At 35.8% G+C, this 23,577-nt stretch overlaps 1 protein-coding gene across 5 annotated transcripts in view; it reads right to left on the reverse strand.

Annotated features, from left to right (window-relative positions):
* Positions 1-12,788: 12,788 nt before the first annotated feature.
* LOC127523913 (cadherin-18) overlaps positions 12,789-23,577 on the reverse strand; it is a 223,918-nt gene continuing 213,129 nt past the window's right edge. For all 5 annotated transcript variants that reach the window (XM_051915087.1, XM_051915086.1, XM_051915084.1 and 2 more), the window contains 2 exons: positions 17,923-18,174; positions 12,789-13,682 (listed from right to left, as the gene is read on the reverse strand). In XM_051915087.1, the coding sequence (XP_051771047.1) occupies positions 13,129-13,682; positions 17,923-18,174 (806 nt within the window). In that variant the 3' untranslated portion in view covers positions 12,789-13,128. The remainder of the gene's footprint in view (positions 13,683-17,922; positions 18,175-23,577) is intronic.

Consider the following 23,577-nt stretch of genomic DNA (forward strand, 5'->3'; position numbering starts at 1 on the left):
TGAATACTTCCTTCTCAGGAAGTATTTCTTTTTCTGAGGAACATGAATTACGTGAGCATGAAAAGGCTGAGTGAATGTCTGGTTAGTGCACACTAATGTGGAAGTATGGAAGTGTGTGTGATTCCCGCCTGCAGGTCTTCCGTCTGTCAACCAAAGAGAGGATTAGCTCAGGGATTTTTGTTCTTCGAAATAAAATGTAGGACAAATCGACTTTCATATCCTTGGCTAAATAATCTGTTCCACCTTACTTTCCCGCAGGATACGAGACAACAAGGGGAAATTATACATTTACTGCAGAAATAGAGCAAGTTTAGAGAACATTTGGAGAGGAATTTTATTTTGATTCACAACATGCAGCGAACAAGTCACAGGATTCTGGAAATTAGTGTTTGATTTGAGGTTGATTGGAAACTTATCAAAATATAACAAATATAGGGTCTTTTTTCGGTGCAGTATATTGAAATTCATATGGAGAGATTTATTTAATCATAACTCCAAGACACTAATTACTGTAATCTTATAATAACAGCCTTAATCAGTAAAGCATTTAATTTTGAGTGAATATATGTTAATCTACTTCATTGTACGTGTGCAAAAACAATTCACATTATTGCATTACTCATAAAGTGATCAAGCATGTACTGTGTGAGTACTTGAACCTTCCCAGAAAATACAATAAGCATTTAGCACTATTATGTTGGTATTTGGTTTTGAAGTGCTCTTATTATGCTCTTTCAAATATTACCTTTCATGCAGTGTTTAATATAGCTGTTTGTGAATGTAAAAGGTCTGCAGAGTTTTAAAGATAAAAGTGCACAACAAATTGTTATTGTCTCCTAAAAGAAAGAATTGATTCTGCTGAAACGGATCGTCAGCAATTCCTCTCTCACTTCCTGTTAAATACCTACATAACAATGTAACAAATTTGCATAATGCCATCCTATGTTCTTCATTGCGACGTCTACTCTGACCCGCCCTCAAACAATGTAGTTGTAGCTGAGGCTTGGAAGAGTTTGGTTTGTGTTGTCGACATGCCGCTACGAATCCACTTTGCATGCACTTCAAAAGGATGAGGACTTGCACTGGAATTAATACAGAAAAACCAACGCCCTCATTTGTATCACTGTGCTGAAATTCAGGTATAGTAATGAGCGTTTCGTTTCCGACATGCACTGTAAGCGGTATAGACCAATCACAACAGACTGGGCCATCTGACCAATCAGAGCAGAGTAGGCGCACGGAAAAGAGGGGTTTAAAGAGACTGAATCTGAAACAATTAGAGAGGGGTTTAGAGAGACTGAAACAAACTGTTTTCAGATTCTTTGAGAAAAGAGGTGATGTGCAATGTACACAGCAAAATCCCCAGAGTTAAATCAACTCTGCTCAGAGTACATATAGTCCCACTCTATAAAGTGTTAAAGTAACACTGAAGCAGAGTTCAAGTTAATGAGATAATGAGTGATTAATTAAGTGATGACAGCATTAGTGATGAACACCTGCTGTTAACAAGCAGAATCACTGAAGAAAAGAGAAACACAAGAACTACAACTGACTTCAGCCACAGCCTTGTAGTTCTTGTTATTATGAGAACATGAATATGTGTGTGTGTGTGTGTGTGTGTGTGTGAGTGTGTTTTTTCACTTACTTTTGATGCATGTAAATCTACTGTAGGAGACCTCCAAAACCAAATTAAGAACCTTTTAACATTATAGGGGTACTTTAAAGTATATATGATTTTTTAAAGCATAAATACTTTATTAAAAATTAATAAATTATAAAATAGTAATAATATGTATTTTAATTTGCCACAAATTCAGATTTTTAAAAATGTATAGTTTGCAATTTTCCCCTTGGAGAATAAATGATATTTTTAATTCTTTTAGTATTTTTCAGTACCATTTTTATATGTTTTATATAACAAATAATTACTGTCCCCTATACAGCTATTATTATCATTACCATATTCAATACCATTCAAAATTTGGGGTTTTGAAAGAAATCTCTTATGCATTATTTGATCACAAATACAGTAAAATTAGTAATATTGTACTATTACAATTTAAAATAACTGTTTTCTTTTTAAATATATTTTAAAATGTAATATATTCTAGTGATGCAAAGCTGAATTTTCAGCATCATTACTCCAGTGTCACATGATCTTTCAGAAATCTTTTGAATATGCTGAATTGCTGCTCAAGAAACATTATTATCATCAATGTAAAACAGATACACAGATACACCGGGGACCCGATTATAGCACTTAAACTCGGAAAAAGTCAGATTTTCATGATATGTCCCCTTTAATATTTTTGTGGAAACCGATACTTTTTCAGGGTTCTTTAATGAATAGAACGTTCAAAAGCAGCATTCATTCTGAAATAGAAATCTTTTGTTGTCTTTTTTTTTCTCTATGTCACTTTTGATTAATTTAATGCATCCTTTCTCAGTAAAAGAATTTTTTTTGTTTTTTTTTTAAATCATTTGACCTTAAAATTTTAGCATAGTTTTAACAGTTTGCAGTAGCTTCCTTTTGAAAAAAACTTCAAGTACTGAACAATCACACATTTGTTATTTAGCTGGAGAGAGAAAAGGAAGGAAATTGGTAAATTGGTAACATCCCACATACACTATATTCCCACATAAGTCAGAAGATAAATGAGTTTGGATGCTTTTCTCAGAGCTCCTTCACCTTTTCCGTTTCCACCTTTGACCATCAAGTAGGGATAGTTTGATTAAAGAATCCATAATGTAATCTGTAGAATGAACCAGAATCCTGATACCACCCAAACAAAAAAAATGATGTCGCCTACCTGCCATCAGCAAAGCAAATGTCCCTTTGGGGACTCTGTCACCAGCTGTTCGATCTGTCTCTGTCTGCCATTTAAAGAGGAAGATGATGAAGGGCCTTGGGAGGGGGAAGACGAGGAATATGAAGAGCCGAAATGAGGACAGTGACATTTTGAAGTACTTGTGTCTTGCTGGATCGGTCCTTAATGATTTGTTTCATGTTGAAAAGTGATTCTACTCTATGTCATACACAAACTCCAGGTTTGGATACCAAAGGCCTCTCCGGAAGAGTTTCAGTGTCTGATCAGATACGGAGCAATCTGATACTCCTGATGCGCTCCCATCCAAAGAAAATCCACATGGCATTGTGAAATTTGATTTAAGCTCTTCTGTGCATCTGGCAGATGATGTAAAGTCCATTTTCTCATAAAAGAGCTTTAGTAGCTGTCAAAAAGAGCATTGGAGTTTCCATGACATGGATTTTAAATGGATAATTCACACACAAAAACAAAACTTACAAACAAAAACCAGTCATTTACTGACCCTCATGTTGTTCCAAACTTTCTTGACTTGGAACACAAAATAATATATTTAATATATTTAATATATTTAATATATATATATATATTTTTTTTTTTTTGTCAAAGTCAACAAAAACAAAACAAACAAAAAAATCTTACTGACCCCAAACATTTGAATGTATTACATTTCCATTTGGCCAGATTTTTGTGGTACTTCTGCACTAATGCACAGAAATGTATTGATTGAATTATTAAAATTCCTCCAGATTTGTTCAGATGCCTTCTATGTTGTTGTCATGTGTGCAAACAGGAACCCAGAAAATGGGAACCCACCCACCATGTAACATGCCATGCAGTTTGTAGTTTGCAATTCCATTATTAAGCCTTTTGATCAGAGCCTCTATTGGCACTAATGCATCTGACTATTCACAGGCTCCATTAATCAAATATGTCCTTTGCATAGAAATGTCATTGGCTCGGGGCATTCGTTTTGAGATATTTTTCCACGCTGAATTATTCAAATTATAATCCTGGCCCTTTGAACAAATATGTGGAGGGGAATGTACACGGCTCGATAAAATATTCATGGCTGCTGAAGAAACTAGAGACTGCATTCATTCTCTGAGGTTTTAATATGCAAACCACTGGACAGCGTTCAGAAATGTAAGCCATCTGATGCGCTTGTTTATCACGCTGCGTATGAAACAAAATGAGTTACATTGCTCTCTGGTGATGTGTGACCTCTGGAAGTGTGTGCGTGCATCAGTGTTTATTGGACCAGACAGTCTATTGGCATTATGCAAATATTCAGCAAACACAAATACAGACGCAGCGCTTTACTAGGGCATTATCGCTTTGTAAATTGCTTCCTTTAAGAAAAGCGTCATTTCTCCCCAACAAATCACTCTGTTAAAAGAAGTACTTCAAACACAATACATCATTTAGCGAGTATTAAATAATACATCCGTGCCTGCCCACTCTTCAAATATATTTCTCTTTCGTCTCTGCATCCCTGCGGATCTATGCCTGTAATATTCACAAATGTTGTAATAAACTGTTAAATCCCTCTTTGCGGGGAGAGTGTGGAACAACTGAGAAAAGTGTGAATACGGGGGAAGAGAAAGTTCAAACTGGTTTGCAGTTTCTTTGACGTGACTCTTAAGATTGTGGTAAGTCTGAGATAACGTACCGTGAAAAAGAAGCTGTAACTTTGGTAGGAAGTTTAGTTAGGAGCTCATTAGTGGAGCCTGCAAGCAAACATCACTATTATTATTGCTCATACTTACAAACCCAGAAATAACCCTAAGTATTAAGCGTCGGCAAGTAACTCTTCCCAAACCGCAGTTGTTAGAATTCATGCAGATTGTGGAAGAAAGGTGTGCTCATACTTTCCTAAGCAATCAGATATGGATGATGAAAGAAAAATGTGACATTTAAAGTCCCCCTGTAGTCAATAATTGTATCTCTTAAAATTCATCATTGATTACTAAAATTACATATTTAACCCCCTGGCCCTCTTTGTTTAGGAGTCACACTTGCCTTCTTTATGGTCAAAAGTGACCAAAACCTTGAAATGTAACTATTTTGTTTTTCAGGAAAACCAATGTGATATATATATTTTTGTTCAATAATATTTTTTGATTATTATATAAAATTTGAGGGTATTTTATGATACTATGCAATATTTATACAATTTGTATTAGCTATTTTTCCCCATTGAAAATAATACACTTTTTTTTTTCTAATATCTTTTTTAATTATTTTTCAGTTAAAGCAGTATTCCATGTTAAAATAGAGACAAGGCATTTAAAATCCAATTTTATGAAGATAGATTAGTGCCATCTGGTGGGAGTAGAAAAAGAAAAACTTATGTAATGCCATAGTGTAACCACTAGATTCCTATACAGTTCTATATAAAGTGGCTTATAAATTCTCTAGTGGCTTTTAGACACAAATACTTATTTTTTATTAAGTTTTGGATTTGGATTTATACTTAGACATTCTCAAAGACTACTTTTGTGTCAAGGTTTAGATTTTTTTGTTTGAAGTGTCGGTTTTTGCATTAATTTTACTACAGTCAAACCTGAAAACAGAGGAGTCAAAATTCAATAAAAAATATAACAAAAATAAACAGGTATGTTTTATTAAAACTTAATAAATCTGGGTCTGATCTGATTTCAACCTCTTATTTGAGTTTTGGCTCAATTTTACCATATTGTTACAGCCACCTCAGTTCAATTGTGTGTGTATAATGGTGTGTTGTGTGTGTGTCTGTGAATGTGTGTAAGTGAGTGTGTCTTTGAGTGGGTGTTTCTGTTTTGTACGTTCAATGTTTTTGAGTGTAACCTCTTTCTTGCTGTTCTTTTTTTTTTTTTTTACTGCTTTGTGGCTGAATTATTGATTTTATTTTACATATTTGTATGAACTTGCTCTGTGTTATAGTCACACCAGTTCATATATGTCTGTGGGGGGTGGGGGGTGGGGTTGGGGGGTTGGGTGTGTCTATTTTGCACTCTTGGCATTTAGGAGTGTTACCCCTTCATTGCCGTGCACTTCTTTTCTGCACAGTGGTTGATTTGTAGTTTGTACCAACAAAAGATTCTGTGAGTTTTCATATTTTTTTTTTCGTATTTACCATTCATTTCCTATGTCTGTCATTTTTGACCGCAAAGAAGGTAAGTGTGACTTTTTTTTTTTTGACCCTTTAACATGTCCAAATCATTTCCTTGATTTTTTTGTGCGTTCATATTGCTAATACGACAAAAGTCACCAAGTATCATCTCATTCTGATGAAGCTACGATTTTTAACATTTCAAGAGGGCCAGAGGGTTTAAAAAAAAATTTTTCCTGTGAAAAAACATTTCTTCATGCCTTAAAATAGCTTGAATGTAACTCTACACTTTTGCTTCATTTATTATACATGGTTCGATGAATATGCTAATTAGCCCCGCCTCCACTCACTCGCACAATCTAGGAGATCCACTCGGTCAACTTACTGACGCTGCACAATGGTATCGCTTTTTACAACGTTGAACACATGACGGTAATTAAAGGGTTAGTTCACCTAAAAATGAAATTTCTGTTATTAATTACTCACCCTCATGTCATCCCAAACCCGTAAGACCTTTGTTTGTCTTCGGAACACAAATTAAGATATTTTTGTTTAAATCCGAGGGTATCTGATCCACACATAGGCAGCAACGACATTGCACCTTTTGAGGTCCAGAAAGGTACTAAAGACATCGTTAAAACCGTCGACGTGACTACAGTGGTTCAACCTTAATATTATGAAGCAACGAGAATACTTTTTGTTCGCAAAAACAAAACAAAAATAACGACTTTATTCAACAAATTCGTCTGTCCCGTGTCATACTGCTTTAGTTTTTTCATTGCAGAGCTTCTATTTCTAATAAAATGCTTTTGAACTTTCTATTCACCAAAGAATCCTGTAATAAAAAAAAAAAAAAATCACGGTTTCCACAAAAATATTAAGCAGCACAAATGCTTTCAACATACTGAATCATTTCAACACATTAGAATGATTTCTGAAGGATCATGTGACACTGAAGACTAGGGTAATGGCTGATGTAAATTCAGCTTTGTCACATCACAGGAATGTAGTACATTTTAAAATACATGTCAAAAACGTCATATTGAAAACCATTATATTTAGTGATAAATTACTGTTGAGATGTTTAATATCAAAATAAATGTAATTAGGCTAATTTACACCATGTATGAATCAGCTAAACTATGTGCTTTATTCTCAACCACCTATTAACCACTCCTGGTGAATTAAGTGATTTAGAAATGCCAGAGCATCAACTCCTCTTCACCGCGTTTATTCATGTAGTGCTCAGTGACTGATGGGTAAACATCCCTGTCCAATTCCCATGAAGGGATGTTTCGATCTACACCTCCTCCCTATCCTGCTTGCAGTGCCCTTTGGTCTGAGTGAACGTCCCCTATGATTTGGTTTCTCACTTATGATGGCCAACACGTAATATCCCTAATCTCTAACCTTTTCTCCCAGTGTACTTGTTTTATGTTTATGTGTGAGTGTTTGTGTGTGAGTGCCTACAAAAAATGACTTTAATATCTTCCTCCCTTCTCCAGTTTGAAACAGAAATCAAACTTAAAAGGTAACATTTCTGCTGAAAGGTAGCGGCAATGTGCTTCAGAAAGCTCGCCCTTTTGAGGCCAACAGATCTAATCCCAATTTTCACGCCCGCACAGCATGACTCCCGATGTCTTGAATGCAGCGCTGAGGGCAGAGCGCATGCCTCTGGAATACCAAATGCACAAACAGCATCTTTCGTGACATTCAGTGGAACGCTGAAAGAAAGAAAATAAGGTTAGAACGTGCTATTTTTAATATAATCATTGCTTAAAGGGACAGTTCATCTAAATTGTCTGCCATTGTCTTTTTTTTGGTTTTGTCTTCTGTGGAATATTTGTATACACTCTTAAAAATAAAGGTTCTTTATTGACATTGAGGGTTCCTTAAAGAACCGCCAGCATCCATGGAACATTTACATTGCACAAAAGGTTCTTTACAGTGGAAAATGCTTCTTCAGATCATTAAAGAGGACCTATTATGATTTTTTACATTTGCAAATTTCTTTAGTGTGTAATGTTGTTGTTTGTTTGTCTAACAACAAAAATCTGATATCGCGACAGCCCTAGTTCTTCTATTGCATCGCTGCATCGCCCTTTTTGCACCCTTGATTTTTTAGAGTGTATTTGGAGACATGAACAATCTTCATGCAGTGTCTTTTCATGCAATAAGCTGTCAAGCTCCAAAAAGGTGAGCTGCAAGTCTTCTATGCATGGGATTGTTTGTGCAAGGAACCAAATGTTCATTTTTGGGGAATTATTCCTTTAATTCGCTAAAGTGGTTCTGAAACTTTTTTTTTGGTCACGCCCCCCCTTTAAAAAATTGGCTTCCGGCGCCGCTCGGATTCACGCATTTGAACCTGTTGCAACAGCTGTTTTTATTTTTCTGCTTATCTCTCGCGCCCCCCTGCAGTACCTGTACCTCCCTCCCACTTAATCACTTTAATTTTCCATGCTGTAATTATATTAAACAACTGTTTCCTCTGTGGAAAAAAAATGGCATAACTTCATGACAGTTTTTTTCTTTCTTTCTTTTTTCTTTTCTTTTTTGCACCTGTGCAAAAACGATGCTGGAGGGTAACCTGCACATTGAAATGAAGTAATCACAGAACACAAACATTAGCTGCAAGTAAAACTGCTTGTTGGAGGTGATGTAACAGACTATTATCAGTGTTTGGGTTTTGTGCCCATGGAAAGAAAATGGATGGAACATTTATATTATGGACTCTATACTGTTTCAAATAAATAAATGTTATACAGTTATATATTTAAATAAACCATATCAGAATAGCAGCCTTTGAAACAATATTGTATATGTGGTTTACAGGGACGTAATGGTTTTTATACACACACACACACACACACACACACACACACACACACACACACACACACACACACAGCAGAGCATACGGCCAGTGGAACAGTCATTAGCTCTGTTTCAATACTTAGCGAGCTGACAACGAGGACAGCATTTTAACACATAGGCACAATCCAGACACAAAAGTACACTACCTCCTACGACACCTAGTTTTGGCCAGATTCCAAGGCATCGAATTGCTTTTCGTGGTGAACGCAATCTCAGAAGGCACTTCGATGAGGGAATTACAAGATAATGGAAAAACAGAGATAAATGTTATTATAAATATACTTAAATTTAATTTACACTGAATGAAACTGAATAATATTAGTGTGTGCTGTGTATATTTACACAACCATTCATAAGTTTGGGGTTGGTAGGATTTTTTTCAATATTTTTGTACGAAGACTTTTACGCTCACCAAGACTGCAATTATTTGATCAAAAATACAGTAAAAACAGTAATATTTTTTTTTTAAATATTATTACAATTTAAAACAACTTTTTTTATTTTATTTTAATATACTTTAAAATTTTATTCCTGTAATGGAAAAGCTGAATTTTAAAATTTGTGTTCATATTTCTGCTGAAAATTCAGCTTTTCCATCACAGGAATAAATTATATTTTAAAATGTATTTGTAAATGTATTTTATTCATATACAGTACATATAAAAATCAAGTATATTATTCATATATAGAAGGAATATAAGAATATAATAGAATGTCCAAAAATGATGTCTAGATAGGTAGTTCACTAGCTTTCGAGACACACCCTGTTTTCTTGAGAAATAAAGTGATTTCTGTAGTCAGGCTCGCTGGCTGAAACAGGGCCTCATTTTTAACAAATTACCATTTTGCTGACTCCAGAAGTTCCCTCTGAGCGGCTTGAATTCACTTGAGCTTGAAACCGGTGTACAGTAATAACAGCTGTTGAAGTCAAACCCAAATTCAGCTATACAAACTTTCATTCGGTCGCGTTAACAAGAAGTCTCTGAGGTGATTACCAAAAAAATGTCTAGGTTTCTTACCGGAAAATGATAAAGAGAACAAACCAGGCTACAGAAAGTGGAAAGCATAACACTCAGCAGATTTACTCAAGCAGAACGTACAGCCTGTCAGGAATACTACACAGAAACAAACATACTGTACACACACATATTTTTCCCTTCTCTCTCACTCAATCCCTCATGTAAAGACACTGCTCCAAACAGCCAAAATGTTTTGCAGCAAATATAATATACTTGTCTAAACATATTCAAAGGCAAGATTGTGCACACTTTTATTTATATTTACTATGACTTAGTGCACTACCAGTCAAAAACTTGGATGCACTTGAATGAATTTGTTTTTCATGAAATAAAACCCTTTTAATCTAAAGGTTCAAGCTTAAATGCTTGCAATTAGTTTGGTAGACACATTTAACAAGTGTCTACATATGAATATCTTTACAAAACTAAATTTAATAAAAAAAAAATATATATATATATATATATATATATATATAAACGTTACTTTAAATTACACTAATATTTCACAATATATATCAAATAAATATTATCAAATAAATGCAGTCTTGGTGAGCACTTCATTCAAAAACAATGTAGATGAATACTTACAGTTGACAGTGTAGTTTAAAATCTAAAAATATTAAAAACAGCATTTTGCAATTTTTTTGAAAAAAATATTATTCATGTAGTTTTAATTACCTAATTAAATGAAAGACTATATATTATATATTCGTACTTTAAAAATCATTTGTCACACCACATGGCCTTTAAGCATGAACTAGTAAAGGTTAAAATGTGATTAAAAATGATGAAAAACTTTAGAACAGATACAGGACAAAAGATAAACACTTTCTCTTATACATTCATATAAATTTAAAGAAATAGTCCACCCCAAAAAATATAATTCTGTAATAATTTACTCACCCTTGTGTCATTCCAAATCTGTTTAACTTTCCTTTTTCTGCAGAAAACAAAAGAAAACATTTACAAAACAACATTGGACCACACTGACGAAAAAATAAATAAATAAATAAATAAGTACAGCTAAAACACTATACAGTTTCCAAACATGTTATGAGTTAACACAGAGAGCCACACACACACACACACACACACACACACACACACACACACGCATTGGGTTTCCATGTTTTATGGGGACTTTCCATAGACATAGTGATTTTTATACCGTACCACCCTCCACACACATGCATAAACCGATGGAGCATTTGGATATTTTATATTCCTAGCACTGCTACTGTATTCTTACAAACCTTACAATGGATAACCTGGAAAAAAATGCCCAAATAGCCACCACCATCATTCAAAAGCACTACATACACACTCTCACACAAGCAGAAATGATGAAATATTCATAACCTTCTCACTTCATTCATGTAGTCACTATAAACTAGGAACCTGGGGAATATGGAAAGAGACTGAGAAAGAGGGAAACAGAGTGTGTATCATCTTAAGTGTCCAATGGGAGTCCCACACCCATAAAAAATAAACAGGGTCCTGTAATCACAGTCAAGAAGCAGTGCAGACTTTACATAATGAAATCCATTGCTTTGGTCCACAACAGAGTGAGTTGCCTATGTAGGCAGCATCTGAAAGCATCAAAGGGACATTCTCAAGAAAAAAATGCTGTTATAAAAGCTATAGGGAGCTTAATTATGCTGCCTCCGAAACTTTGTTTCACCGCATGTATTCTTTGTGAAGAAGGAAATCCAAGAAGGTGGATGAGACGAGAAAAAATATACTTGTATTTCATTCAGTACTGCAAATTGTTGTTATAAATAGCTCAATCGAATTTAAACTCAACTTTTAACTTGTTTGAAATTCATTTTTATGCTTATTGGAGTAACGTTACTGTACCTTACCTTAGCAATCAATCACTTATGTTCTATCTAGGGAAGGCAGCTGTCTATGTAGGCTGTAGACAGTGAAACATCTCACTAGGTTTTGAAAAAGAGCCTGTATACTATAAAGTGAGCAATTATGAAAATGTTTATGCACAATAATTTAAATGCTTTTAGGCAAATCTGGGCCACTATGGGTTTTGAAGATGATTTTCAGTACCAATTTCACATTAAAATTGAACGATGCAGTGGAGTAGAGAAGCCTGAAGTAACATTCAATGTGTCAGTCTAGTCTAATATATACCAGTGGGAAATATAGTGTGTGTGTGTGTGTAGGTAATTGACTCAGTAACTTATATAAAGATATTTGGAACTTAGTAGACTATTTGATAAAAATTTAAAATATCACATGAAACAGCATTGAAAAGCTGGAAAGTACTGTAACTACCTAAAAAACATAAATTACCAAAAAACCTGTCAAAAGTTTGGAAACTTTACAATTTTTTTTCTTTTTAAATGTTTTTGAAGGAAGTCTCTTGTGCTAACCAAGGCTGCATTCATTTCATAAAAAATTCTGTAAAAACAGTAATATTGTGAAATATTCTTACAAGTTAAAAGTTAAAACTGTTTTCTCTTTCAACGTATTTTAAAATATGTTATTTATTCCTATGACGACAAAGCTGAATTTTCAGCATCAATACTCCAGTTTTCAGTGTCACATGATCCTTCAGAAATCTAATATGCTGATTTGGTACTCAGATAAAATTCTTATTATTATTATCAATGCTGAAAATCGTTTTTGCTGCTTAACATTTTTGTAGAAATGGTGATACTTTTTTGTTCAATGAGCAACATTTATTTGCATTTATTAAATAGAATTATTTTGTAACATTATAAATGTTATATATATATATATATATATATAAACAAATAAAAATATTAAATATTCAGTGTTTATTGTTTCTAGAAATAATATTAATGTTATATCTCTAAAATGTCTGTTTGAATTTTCCTAAGGCACCAACAAGAATTAACTATTTTTGACCAGCTTTTTACAGACAGACAGATAGATAGATAGATAGATAGATAGATAGATAGATATATAGATAGATAGAGTGAAGGATAACTTCATGTATATTCATGTGTCAGGAATTCAGAACTTTATTGAGCAATAAAAAATATACACCAGTTAAAATAGTTTCCTTATTTCCATTAGTTTTTTTATTCATTTTTGTTTTATTTTCTTTTCAAAATCATTCTTTTCTTGTTGGGATTCAGAGCTCCGAACATCCAAAAGAAATGAGAGAAAAAAAGGCAGTCAGTCTGACTTTACAGCTGTAGAGTTACGGCAGCGCGACGGTCCGAGAGCATCTCGTTGTATTGATGAAACCATGACGGCGGATGTCGAAAAAGAGCAGGATTTCGATTTTTTTACTGTTGTTTGTTCACAGTTTTTTTCCGACACTGACAGATACTTATGTCTGCTTCTCCGACTCTGCCTTTTCAGTGGATTCGGACGCCGTTTCAACTTCCTCTCCGTAAAGTTCTGCTATTTTTTCAAATTTTGGACCCCAGTCATCCAGAGAGTTGTAATCCAGTTCGGAATGTACTCCAGCTGATCCGAGTGAGCTGATTGAGCCTGCTGGTGAACCTTGGCCCTCGTAGGCGTAGGTCTGTAAAGAATCGTAGGGTGGGACGCTAGTATCCTGATCCGCCTCGCCCACCCTCTGTTTGATAAACTCCCTGACGTCCATTTCCTCATCTACGTCCAGAGACGAAGGACTGAGACGGCCACGGGCCGGTCTCCGTGATGACCACGGCCGGATGCACTCGGGTCGGACGTCCCGACGGAACTTGAGTTCCTCGGCAGCAGCTGGGTTCCGGAGAGCGATGATGTCAAAAGCCTCGGTGTCCTCCTCCCCGCCTCCTTCATCGTCGTACGTCACAACGTTCTCACGGATGTCCTCCTCCGAGATGATCAGGGGCTCTTTTTTGCTTCGCCGCAACGTAATGAACAGAATCACGATGGCTGTAAGGAACAAGAACAGTACTGCTAATTATATTAAATAAAACTGCTTAATATTCATAACCATGATGTCTCTCATTATATAAACAAACGCTTCTGGAAAAATGAAGAGCAATACAGTTAAATTAAATGCATATCATTGCCTTTCAAAAAGATGAGAAAGGCCTGATATTATAACAAAATCGACAGGAATGGAAGATGATTGCATTGTGTTTATTAAATATCATCGGGAGCTATGGGAAATTTTGCTAGGAGGTTTGAAGGTGCATACCATATTCATGTCAAGTACCGGAAAACTGAAACAATAAATAAATAACTCATAAAAATAATTCAATGTTATTAACACTGAATAATTTCTCAAGGGAATGTTGCACCATTACAGCAAATGTGTCACGCAGCAAGAGACGTGCGGCACATTACCAGGATAAGGGAAAAGCAGGTGTGAAGCATCGTCAATGCATGAACAAGCAAACACATCAGGGGCCAGAGATCAGTGCGAATGAATGATGATTCTTTCCTATCCCATTAGAATGGAAAGAGCCACGATAAATGAACAGCAACTTAATATCACACATTAGTCTAGATTAGCTCACACTTCACTGATATACTATTAGCTGACACGACTAAAGGTTTATGAAAGCAGTTCTTCATGACCCCACAGTACACATGTGAAATATATCTGAATAATTCTAACACACACACACACACACACACATATATATATATATATATATATATATATATATATATATGTATGTATATAATGTGAACGACGAGGGAGATGATGAAATACACAGTCTTTAATAACAAACTCAGGAAGAACTTTCAACACAAACAATAACCGATGAGGATTAACCGATGATGGGCAGGGACGACCCGGAGGAGTCAGCGAGAAACACCATGGTGGTGCCGATGGTAGGAGGAGCCAGGGTGGAGCTTTGGCTGATGGGCTGGGCAGAACCCGAGAGCTGATAAATGGTGGCAGAACCAGGGTAAGTGGAGGAACCGGCGAAGAAGAGAGGCCGATGGACCAGGGCAACTTCGATGGTCTAGAAGCCTGAGGCTGAACTGCTGGCTCGCGGGACCGAGGCGGAGTCAGGGACTCGGCTGACCAGGGCTATGCTGGCGTGGACGAGGATGACGGCGAGGTCGAAGGAAGGGAGGAGCCCAATGAGAGGTGCAGGGTGTAGGCATCGCCGGAATCCTGGAAGTCTGTGGTGTAAGCTGAGTGACGACCGCCAGAGGCCGACCTGGAGGGACAAGTGAGCCCAGCGGAGTCTCAGGGCAGGTGGGCCACGGAGGTGATGAGGGAGTGCAGAGCCGAAGCAAGGTCGATGGGCTGACGGGTCGAGATGTGGAACCGGGAACTCTGCCTAATGCCGAGCTGGTGGAGGGGAAGCCCGAGGTGAAGTTGATGAGCTAGCGGCGGGAACAGAGCCAAGGAGCTAGGCAACACCAGTGGTGTCGACGGATATAGGGGACTGGCCGTGACCAGTGGAGGAGATGGGACCAGGAAATCAGGTAGGGACATCAGCAGAAGAAGATCATCTCCGGAATGGACCGGCGAGGAAGACAAAGACTCGAGGGTGGGTACTTGGGTGGGAACTAGATCCGTGGACCACAGATCTATCAGGTCTAGGTCCGCTTCTGGCTCTGAGATGGACTGGTCAGCGCGTATTTTTAAAATAAATAATTTCTTAGCTATGATATTTATCAACGATCTTATCTAGCAAACATCATGACTCAACTAAACATCATTCAACTAAGAATGCCAGTTATGTTACATTTAGTAATTCTGGTAGTAGACAGAGATATCGAATCATATTGCAGGCTGTTGTATGAATATTGCACGGCAACAACTCACCATTGTGCTGTTACACAAAACGCAAGTGTTTGCTAACAGACAAGTAGCTCTCACTTCTCTCTATGTAATCAACTCTGCTAAAGTCAGCAAATCTAGGAAGCAGATTTGTGGAGTGGAAGGAGGGAGATTTTATCAACAAGTAGATTTTACCAGGAGCAAACAGAGCCGTGTTTGAGCGGGGATGTGCTGAACAAAGCTAGTGCAACATGTAGCATGAGGTAACTATATTTAGCCCCAGCAGCTGCTAGGGTGAGTGGTGAAAATCTCTCTCGCTTTTGAAAAGGAGACAGCATCGCAGCCGCGAGGTGAGACCTAACCTATCCATCCATCCAGGGCCAGAGAGAGGGAGGAAAGGGATGAGAGCAGGCGATGAGAGGGAGAGAGGGCAGAGAGGAAGAGAGGTGGTAATGCACTCATGGATGTCTGCATGAGATAGGCCTATTACATATGCTGCTCACTTTCTTGAACTCGCACCTTTAATACAAACCTGTCAGCAGCTCACTCTCTGTCTCTCACTCCTTTCTGTTCACAGATTTCATTGCTATTTCCTCAAATCTGTTCTTCCGCTGTTCGACATTTACCGTGGCCCTCTTTGAAAAGTATGCTTTACTTTTGTAACCTTGCTCAATTCTTCTTGCCTTAGTCTCCCTATCATTGTTTGGCTTACTGGCAAATGTCTGTCTGTCTGTCTATCTATCTAAATACAGTATGGGTATCTTTAGAGTAAATTCAATCATTTTTTCCAATCAATCCATTTTTCCAATCATTTTTCATTTTTCCTGTAGACTGTACTATAAGAATTTAATTCACTAGATTATAACTGTATTGTCACTGTCATCATGATGTTCATTTATTAATGCGGTCATATAAATTTTTAGTCATACCACCCACCACTATTTGCATTGCTGTGAACACTAAAGCGTTCATCAATGTTTTGTTCATGACATTTTGATGCGGTCACGACCCTTCACCTGCTGTTATGGGACCCATTAAATCCTTTAAGTACGCCCCTTACTTTTGATCCGCAGGTTTAAAAGGTGAAAGATGAAAGGTCAAAGAGTTAATCAGGGCTGGATCATGTGGAATTATGACAATGAATGCCAGAATCCTGCTGTGAATAATAAAACTGGAAAGGTGATAAATAGGCAACAGTTGAAGAAAACCAACCTCCATTTAATTTACTTAAATACAAATTAGTTTTAAAGAAGTCTCATTTTCTTCATAATTCTTACTACTTCAATTATATTACATTAATTACTATTACATTTATTACAAAAGATATTATATTATATTATATATTTTATTAAACATTTTTAAGATTTACTTATATCTAAACATTATTTATTTACCATCTTTATTCAAATTACATTTAAACAAAGAAGATGGTAAAAATAGTTTTAATGATTTATGAAGTAAATATTAAAAATAGAAAATAATGAAAAATATAATATAATATAAGATGGTACATAAATGGAAACATGTTTAAATATAAATAAACAAATAAAATGTATATAATGTTTAATAAATTATATAATATGTTTTATATAATAGAACTGTATATTATATTTATTAAATATTATTTACTACTTTAAATATGTACTTATTCATTATTTAAACATTATTTACTAGTCAATTAATTAAATTAATCAATAATATAATGTCCTAACATTCCTTAGAAACCCTGCTATAGATTATTATTTTCTTAATATTCTGTTTTATTCAGAAATATGTTATATCGTGGAAGTTAGCTTTACAAATGCTGTGTTACAATACCTATAAACAACAGCACTTATATTCTTATATGTGATCCTGGACCACAAAACCAGTCATAAGTCGCATGGGTATATTTGTAGCAATAGCCAACAATACACTGAATGGGTCAAAATTATCGATTTTTCTTTTATGCCAAAAATCATTAGGATATTAAGTAAGATCAAGATTAAGATCATGATCCATTTCCTACCATAAATATATCAAAAATGTATTTTTGTGAGTGGATATGCATTGCTAAGGACTTCATTTGAACAACTTTAAAGGCGATTTTCTCAATATTTTGATTTTTTTGCACCCTCAGATTCCAGATTTTTAAATAGTTGTATCTAGGCCAAATATTGTCCTATCCAAACAAACCATACATCAATGGGAAGCTTATTTATTCAACTTTCATATGATGTATAAATCTCAATTTGAAAAAAAAATCCCTTATGATTGGTTTTGTGGTCCAGGGTCACATATATGCTTCTCTAGATGCTTTTTTGGCCCTGTTGATATGTTTTAAATTACGTTGCTTTCATAATCTCAATGATCATATGTTTGAGTGATCTTGCTTATCTCACTAACACTGGCAATACTCGAGCATCATTTCCAGGTTGAACTCACCCAGTAAAATAAGCACACAAAGCAGTATGGCTATCAGAGCGCCCGTGCTGAGCCCTGCGGAGGAGAGAAACGCTTCGCCCTGGCAGATCTTCAGTCTGGTGCCTCTCTGGCAGGAACACACCCGGAGCGTGAGGGTACTGGTGCTGCTCAGGACGGGTTCCCCGTCATCCCACACCACCACTGGGAGTTCGTAGAGTTCCTGGGTCAGTCTGTGGAATCGCCGCCGTCTGGCGATGATGCTGGCAGTGCTGTCTGCGGATAGAGACAGAGATAAGGTCACAATTACTCAGAAAGCACTCACAGAGCTATCAGATGGCTTCAGATGACATTTTTAGCTTTATATTGCTTTTTTAAAACTTGACATCTGTTGCTTAATGGAAAAAATCCACATGATTTTTAAATTTGGAATAGGAGGGGGAGTAAACAGTGACAGACTTTAACTTGTTTCCTTTGTTATACGGCTGTCACATTAAAACTAGTCTTGGAAAAATAGGAAAAATGGTGAGTCCGAAATCGCATACTGAGTAGGTAGTTTACGTCGCTTCACCTCCATTCTCTGTTGGCGCACTGTTTTTCGCATACTATATAGTAGAGAAGTATTTGATTTCGGACGCAGATCAGGTCTTCAAAATTAATTTTTTCGTACTTTTCAAATGCCTTTTACTGTATGAATAGTTTATTGTTTTATGCTTGTCCCAGACCCAGACTCTTAAACCTAAAACATGAAAAATGAAAATAGATCATACAATAGCAACAACAATAATAATAATTTGAAAAACATGATCATCTAAAGAAAGAGTAAAATAATCTGTTTAATTATTTTTTTTGTGTACCATTGTCAGAATTTGTGAGAAAATGATATATAATATTTTACTAGCGCTGTCAAATCGATTAATTGTGATTAATCACAATTAATCGTATCTAACATAAACGTTTGTAAATGTGTGTGTGTGTGACACATTATAAATTTACAAACTTATGTAACTTATGTTAGATGCGATTAATCACGATTAATTGATTTGACAGCACTAATTTTTACACAAATTATGTACATCTCTCAGTTTTGCTGTAATTACCACCATGACATAAACCATTGTCACTAAAATTTTTCAAAATGTTGTGTACTTGGTATCCAAGGAGACAACGGTGTCAGGGAAGAGCTTGAGATTAAATAAATGTTATGTGTGAAGAAAACAATATCTGAATATTTTATTGTGCGTCATTTTCCTATAAGCGGTACAGTAATTGTGTAGAAAAAAAAAAAAAAAAATGAAAATATTTTTGTATTTGGATACATAAAATGCTATTAAATTAGTCCTATTATCATCATTTTATTATCATGCCCTTTCTACCAACGTCACTTACTACTAAACTAGATGTGGAAATTACATTTGTTGTTTAAGAAAAATAATGGTTCAGACAAAATGAGAAATTTCATACTATCAGTTGGACATTATTATTAGACAAATTTAAGGAAAAAAAAGAAAAAAAAAGGTGAGTGAGCTTATCGACTAAAAGTAGAAAAGTGCCCACAGTCGAAGAGCACAAAAGGCAAATAAATGAACAATGAGCAATTGAATTGAAACGAAGAACTGAAAATTAATGAAAAGAAGAAAACGAGGAAAATCCAAGGGTGAAAAGCAAAAGTAATGAGAGAGAGCGATAACAGACGAAGATAAATACACAGACTAAGAGAGAATAAGAGGGAAAACAGAGAGGGAGAAAGAGGGCGGATAAGAGATCATTATATTAAATTAGTCTGGTTTGAGCACAGGCCACTGTCATTGAGGCTCTCTGCCCGAGTGTGCCATTTCAGAGCATTTAGGAGCCCCATTCCCACAGATGGGCTTTTAATGGGAGAACTCACATTCTCTGAGCCCAGAATATGTGAGGTCTGTCTAATACTGGCCGTCTACAGCACAGCGAGTAAAGCTCTTAACCCGAGAATCAACCTAATGAGCCTCTATCTCGCTCTTTCTGAACTTCATCACATCCTCTAGCAATCCCTACATTTCTAAGCATCTTGAGTGAGGGAAGCTGGACAGACAAGGATAAGGGGAAATCAAATTAAACTGAGTAGCAAATGAGTCAAATAGTGTGTGAGAGAGAGAGGGAGGGAGAAAGAGGCATGGCAGATCTGATCCGAGCAACATTTGAAGTCCATTAGGTGCATATGTGGAATATAATAGACAGGTGCTTTTGTATAACATCACTTTGAATCAACCTTTAGCTTTATGAAGATATGTTATTTCAAAACATAAAACCACTCTGAACCAATTAAATACTTCAATTAAATGATTTGTTAAAAGAAATCCAGAATGATTCGATACATTTTCACCTTTAAAATGAAATAAAAATCAAATCAAATGGGGCTTAGAATAGTAGCGTTTTGTGAACTATAAACCAAGGAACATTTTTGTCAGTGATTAAAAAAGAGAGTGTATTGAGTGAGTCACTGAATCATTCATTCAAACGTTTAAAAAACACACTGGCTGCATCCGAAAGCTTAAAAATGCTGCCTTCGGAGAATGCGTTCCAAGGTATGAAGGCATGAAGGCACATCTAAATCCAATGTTAGCTTCGATTCCTGTCTCCTGAGATACCTTAATCTGATCGATTTTTGAAGGTAGCACAGATGTATCCTTTACTGCCTTTGATATCCCACAATCCTGTGCATTCCATTCTGTGACAGTTGACCTAAAAAATAAAGATGGCATCTGAAAGTTCTGTACATTCAACGTTTTCCACTTCTCATGTTATTACTAGTGAGAAATTACTATTGAAGTAATTCAATATTTGCTCAATTATCACCAAAGCTCGCTCTATTTTGCTGTAGATCATTAAACTGTTACGCTGCCACAGAAGTATGTCCAAAAACGGTTTTCATGAGGTACCTTCTTGTGCAAACGCTGCCAATAAAGTCATTCCCTGATAAGGCAGCGCGGCAACAAGTCAGCTGCCTAAGTCAATGTATCTTTCAGGAATTAAACAAGTGATCGTCTTTCAGAGTGAATCATTGAATCATTTATTCAACAGCACTAATTCATTCAATAATGTCACTGTGTGGCTCTGTGATGCTCAACGGTTCATTCTGCTGTGGCCCGTTTGAAACTGTTTTCATGGCAAAGGAAAAAGTTGGCATGGGACAACCTGCCATGCACATGAGATTGCAGCAATAGCAAACCACAATGACCCAATTAATTACCATTGGACAAAAATCAAGTCATTTCAAAATCTTCATTTTTCTTGTTTGAAGAAAAGAGGATAACAACTTCAGTTTCATGCCGACTTTAATATTAGTAAGTAAATGTATTATAGTGTAATCATATTTCTTTTCCCCATTCATAAGCAGGCTTCTGCACATATTTGATAAGACATGATCACATTACTTGACAGCTATTTCTGTTGCATTACATGTCATGTGGATGTGCACATACATATGGAATTTAACACGGAGATGCACATTTAAGCCTGCACAGTGCACACATCAGAAGCTGCTATCTGTCTTGCTGCTATTAAAAATATTCCCTGCCAGCGCGACATTAAATACCTGCACAGACACCAAAGCTCTCACTCCTGGCACCCAACTGTGTCCCATAAACAATCACAGAGACACACTACAGAGAACACGCTTTTCTAAACAATGTACTGTCTGTAATACATGATAATAAAAAAGAGAGCAAGAGGGATCTGAAGGCTGAAATCTACTCCCTTATGAATCTAAGGCTTTGTTCATACATTCTTTTTTTCATACATGACACATGAAATCTTGCTCACAAGGGTCAGAAATACAAGAATGTCCAAAGAGACTATGCATTATTTAATTTTTTCAGTCTTCACAACTTAATTTTCTTGTTTTTTTTTTTCTTGGTCTGGAGATAACAAAACCATTTTAAGTGCAAAAAAAATATAATATAATATAATATAATATAATATAATATAATACACTCTTAAAAATAAAGGTTCTTTATTAGTATTGATGGTTCCATGAAGAACCTTTAACATTCATGAAACCTTTCCATTCCAAAAAGGTTCTTTATAGTGGAAAGGGGTTCTTTAGATTATTAAAATGTTCTTAACATGATGAAAAATTATTTTAAGAATTTATCACTGAAAGGTTCTTTGAGAAACCAAAAATGGTTCTTCAATGGCATTGCTGTGAAAACCCCCTTTTTAAACCTTTATTTTTAATAATATAATATAATATAATATAATATAATAATATTTTTATCTGCGAGGTGGATTTTTTTTAACAATGAACTTTGACTAACCCTTGTAAGAGAAAATTTAAAAATATGAGAAATAAAGAACAAAAAATAATAGCAATAACTTTAATAATAATTTTAAAAAGTAAATAAAATTAAAGTTACATGTCATTTATGTAATTTAATATGATTTTATAAGTTTATGATGTATGTAATTATTCCAATTTTAATGAATTCGTTCAATAAAGTATTTAACTTGACGTCAAATGGTTTTATATGGTTAAAAATTATATGCCAAAAATCCCAGAAAATCAAATGCAGGCAGTGAATGGAAAAGTGTATTTCATGAACATGAATTCCTCCCCCTCACCCCCCAAACAATAGGTCGTTCCCCAAATATTGCTTAAAACAAATAAACGGAAAGAAGTTCTAGCTTTGTAGAGAGGGAAAGATTTGTGTCTTAGTTTATGTTGACGTGTCGTCCTCACCCGCTGGTGGCTGACAGCACGCTGTCTCTAATTGCACCGCAACACTGCTCAAACTGACATGTGAGAGAATAAGCTGTATGTTCAGGACACAAAAACAGACTGAAACCACCACCTTCACATCTGTCAACATTTCAGTCCTGAAAACAACCGACCTGATATGAGGGAAAACAGGTCTTAACACACTCAATGTTTCCATATACCTTTAAAGGAATTCATTTCCATTGGTCAAATAATGTGCCTATGCTAATGAGATGCTCAGTGATTAGCGGCTAGCACTCCATAGCTAATGAATTCTTTTTCAATTTGCTGCTTCACTCAGCTCCGTCAAAAGGCTCATTTAAGATGTCAAGCGTCTTGCAATGTCATTCAGCTCTTCCTCGCAATCTATGCAAGCAGAGACAAATATCATATTTGAGTTATTATTTGTTGCGGATTAAGTAGATGCTTTTACAGGATGATTATAAAGAACAAGCAATCCAATGTGCCTATAACTACATTTCATTACTCACCGCACAAACAATAAAAACTAATATTCCAGCTTGCAAGCAGGCTGTCATAGCACACAAACCTGGTCTTTTCATTCATATTTAAGCTGAAGTGGGGCAAACAGCCACCCTGTGGTGATCAGGAGGTCACAGCGTCCACATCTTTGCCCACTTCAGCAGAAAAAAAAGGCCATTTTGATTTTATTTGATAAGAATTCTGTCATTCCTACCATTAAACTGGGATGCCTCTGAACGGGTGAGCTGATGAAAAAAGATGCTTACACAACTGCTTGGCAGGCGCTTGGTGTGCATGCTGTTTCTCGGCTCAATATTTACACGCTTGTTTTAAGTCCATCTTCTTGAATCATTTATCCTTGTCAGAAGCAGTCTGTATGCAACACAGTTTGTGCACTTGTAGCAAAGCATTTATTCAGGACAGTTTATATGGTGCCTGTTAAGGAAAGCACCACTGTTTTG

Source organism: Ctenopharyngodon idella, chromosome 12, assembly GCF_019924925.1.
Source record: "Ctenopharyngodon idella isolate HZGC_01 chromosome 12, HZGC01, whole genome shotgun sequence".
Lineage (NCBI taxonomy): Eukaryota > Metazoa > Chordata > Actinopteri > Cypriniformes > Xenocyprididae > Ctenopharyngodon > Ctenopharyngodon idella.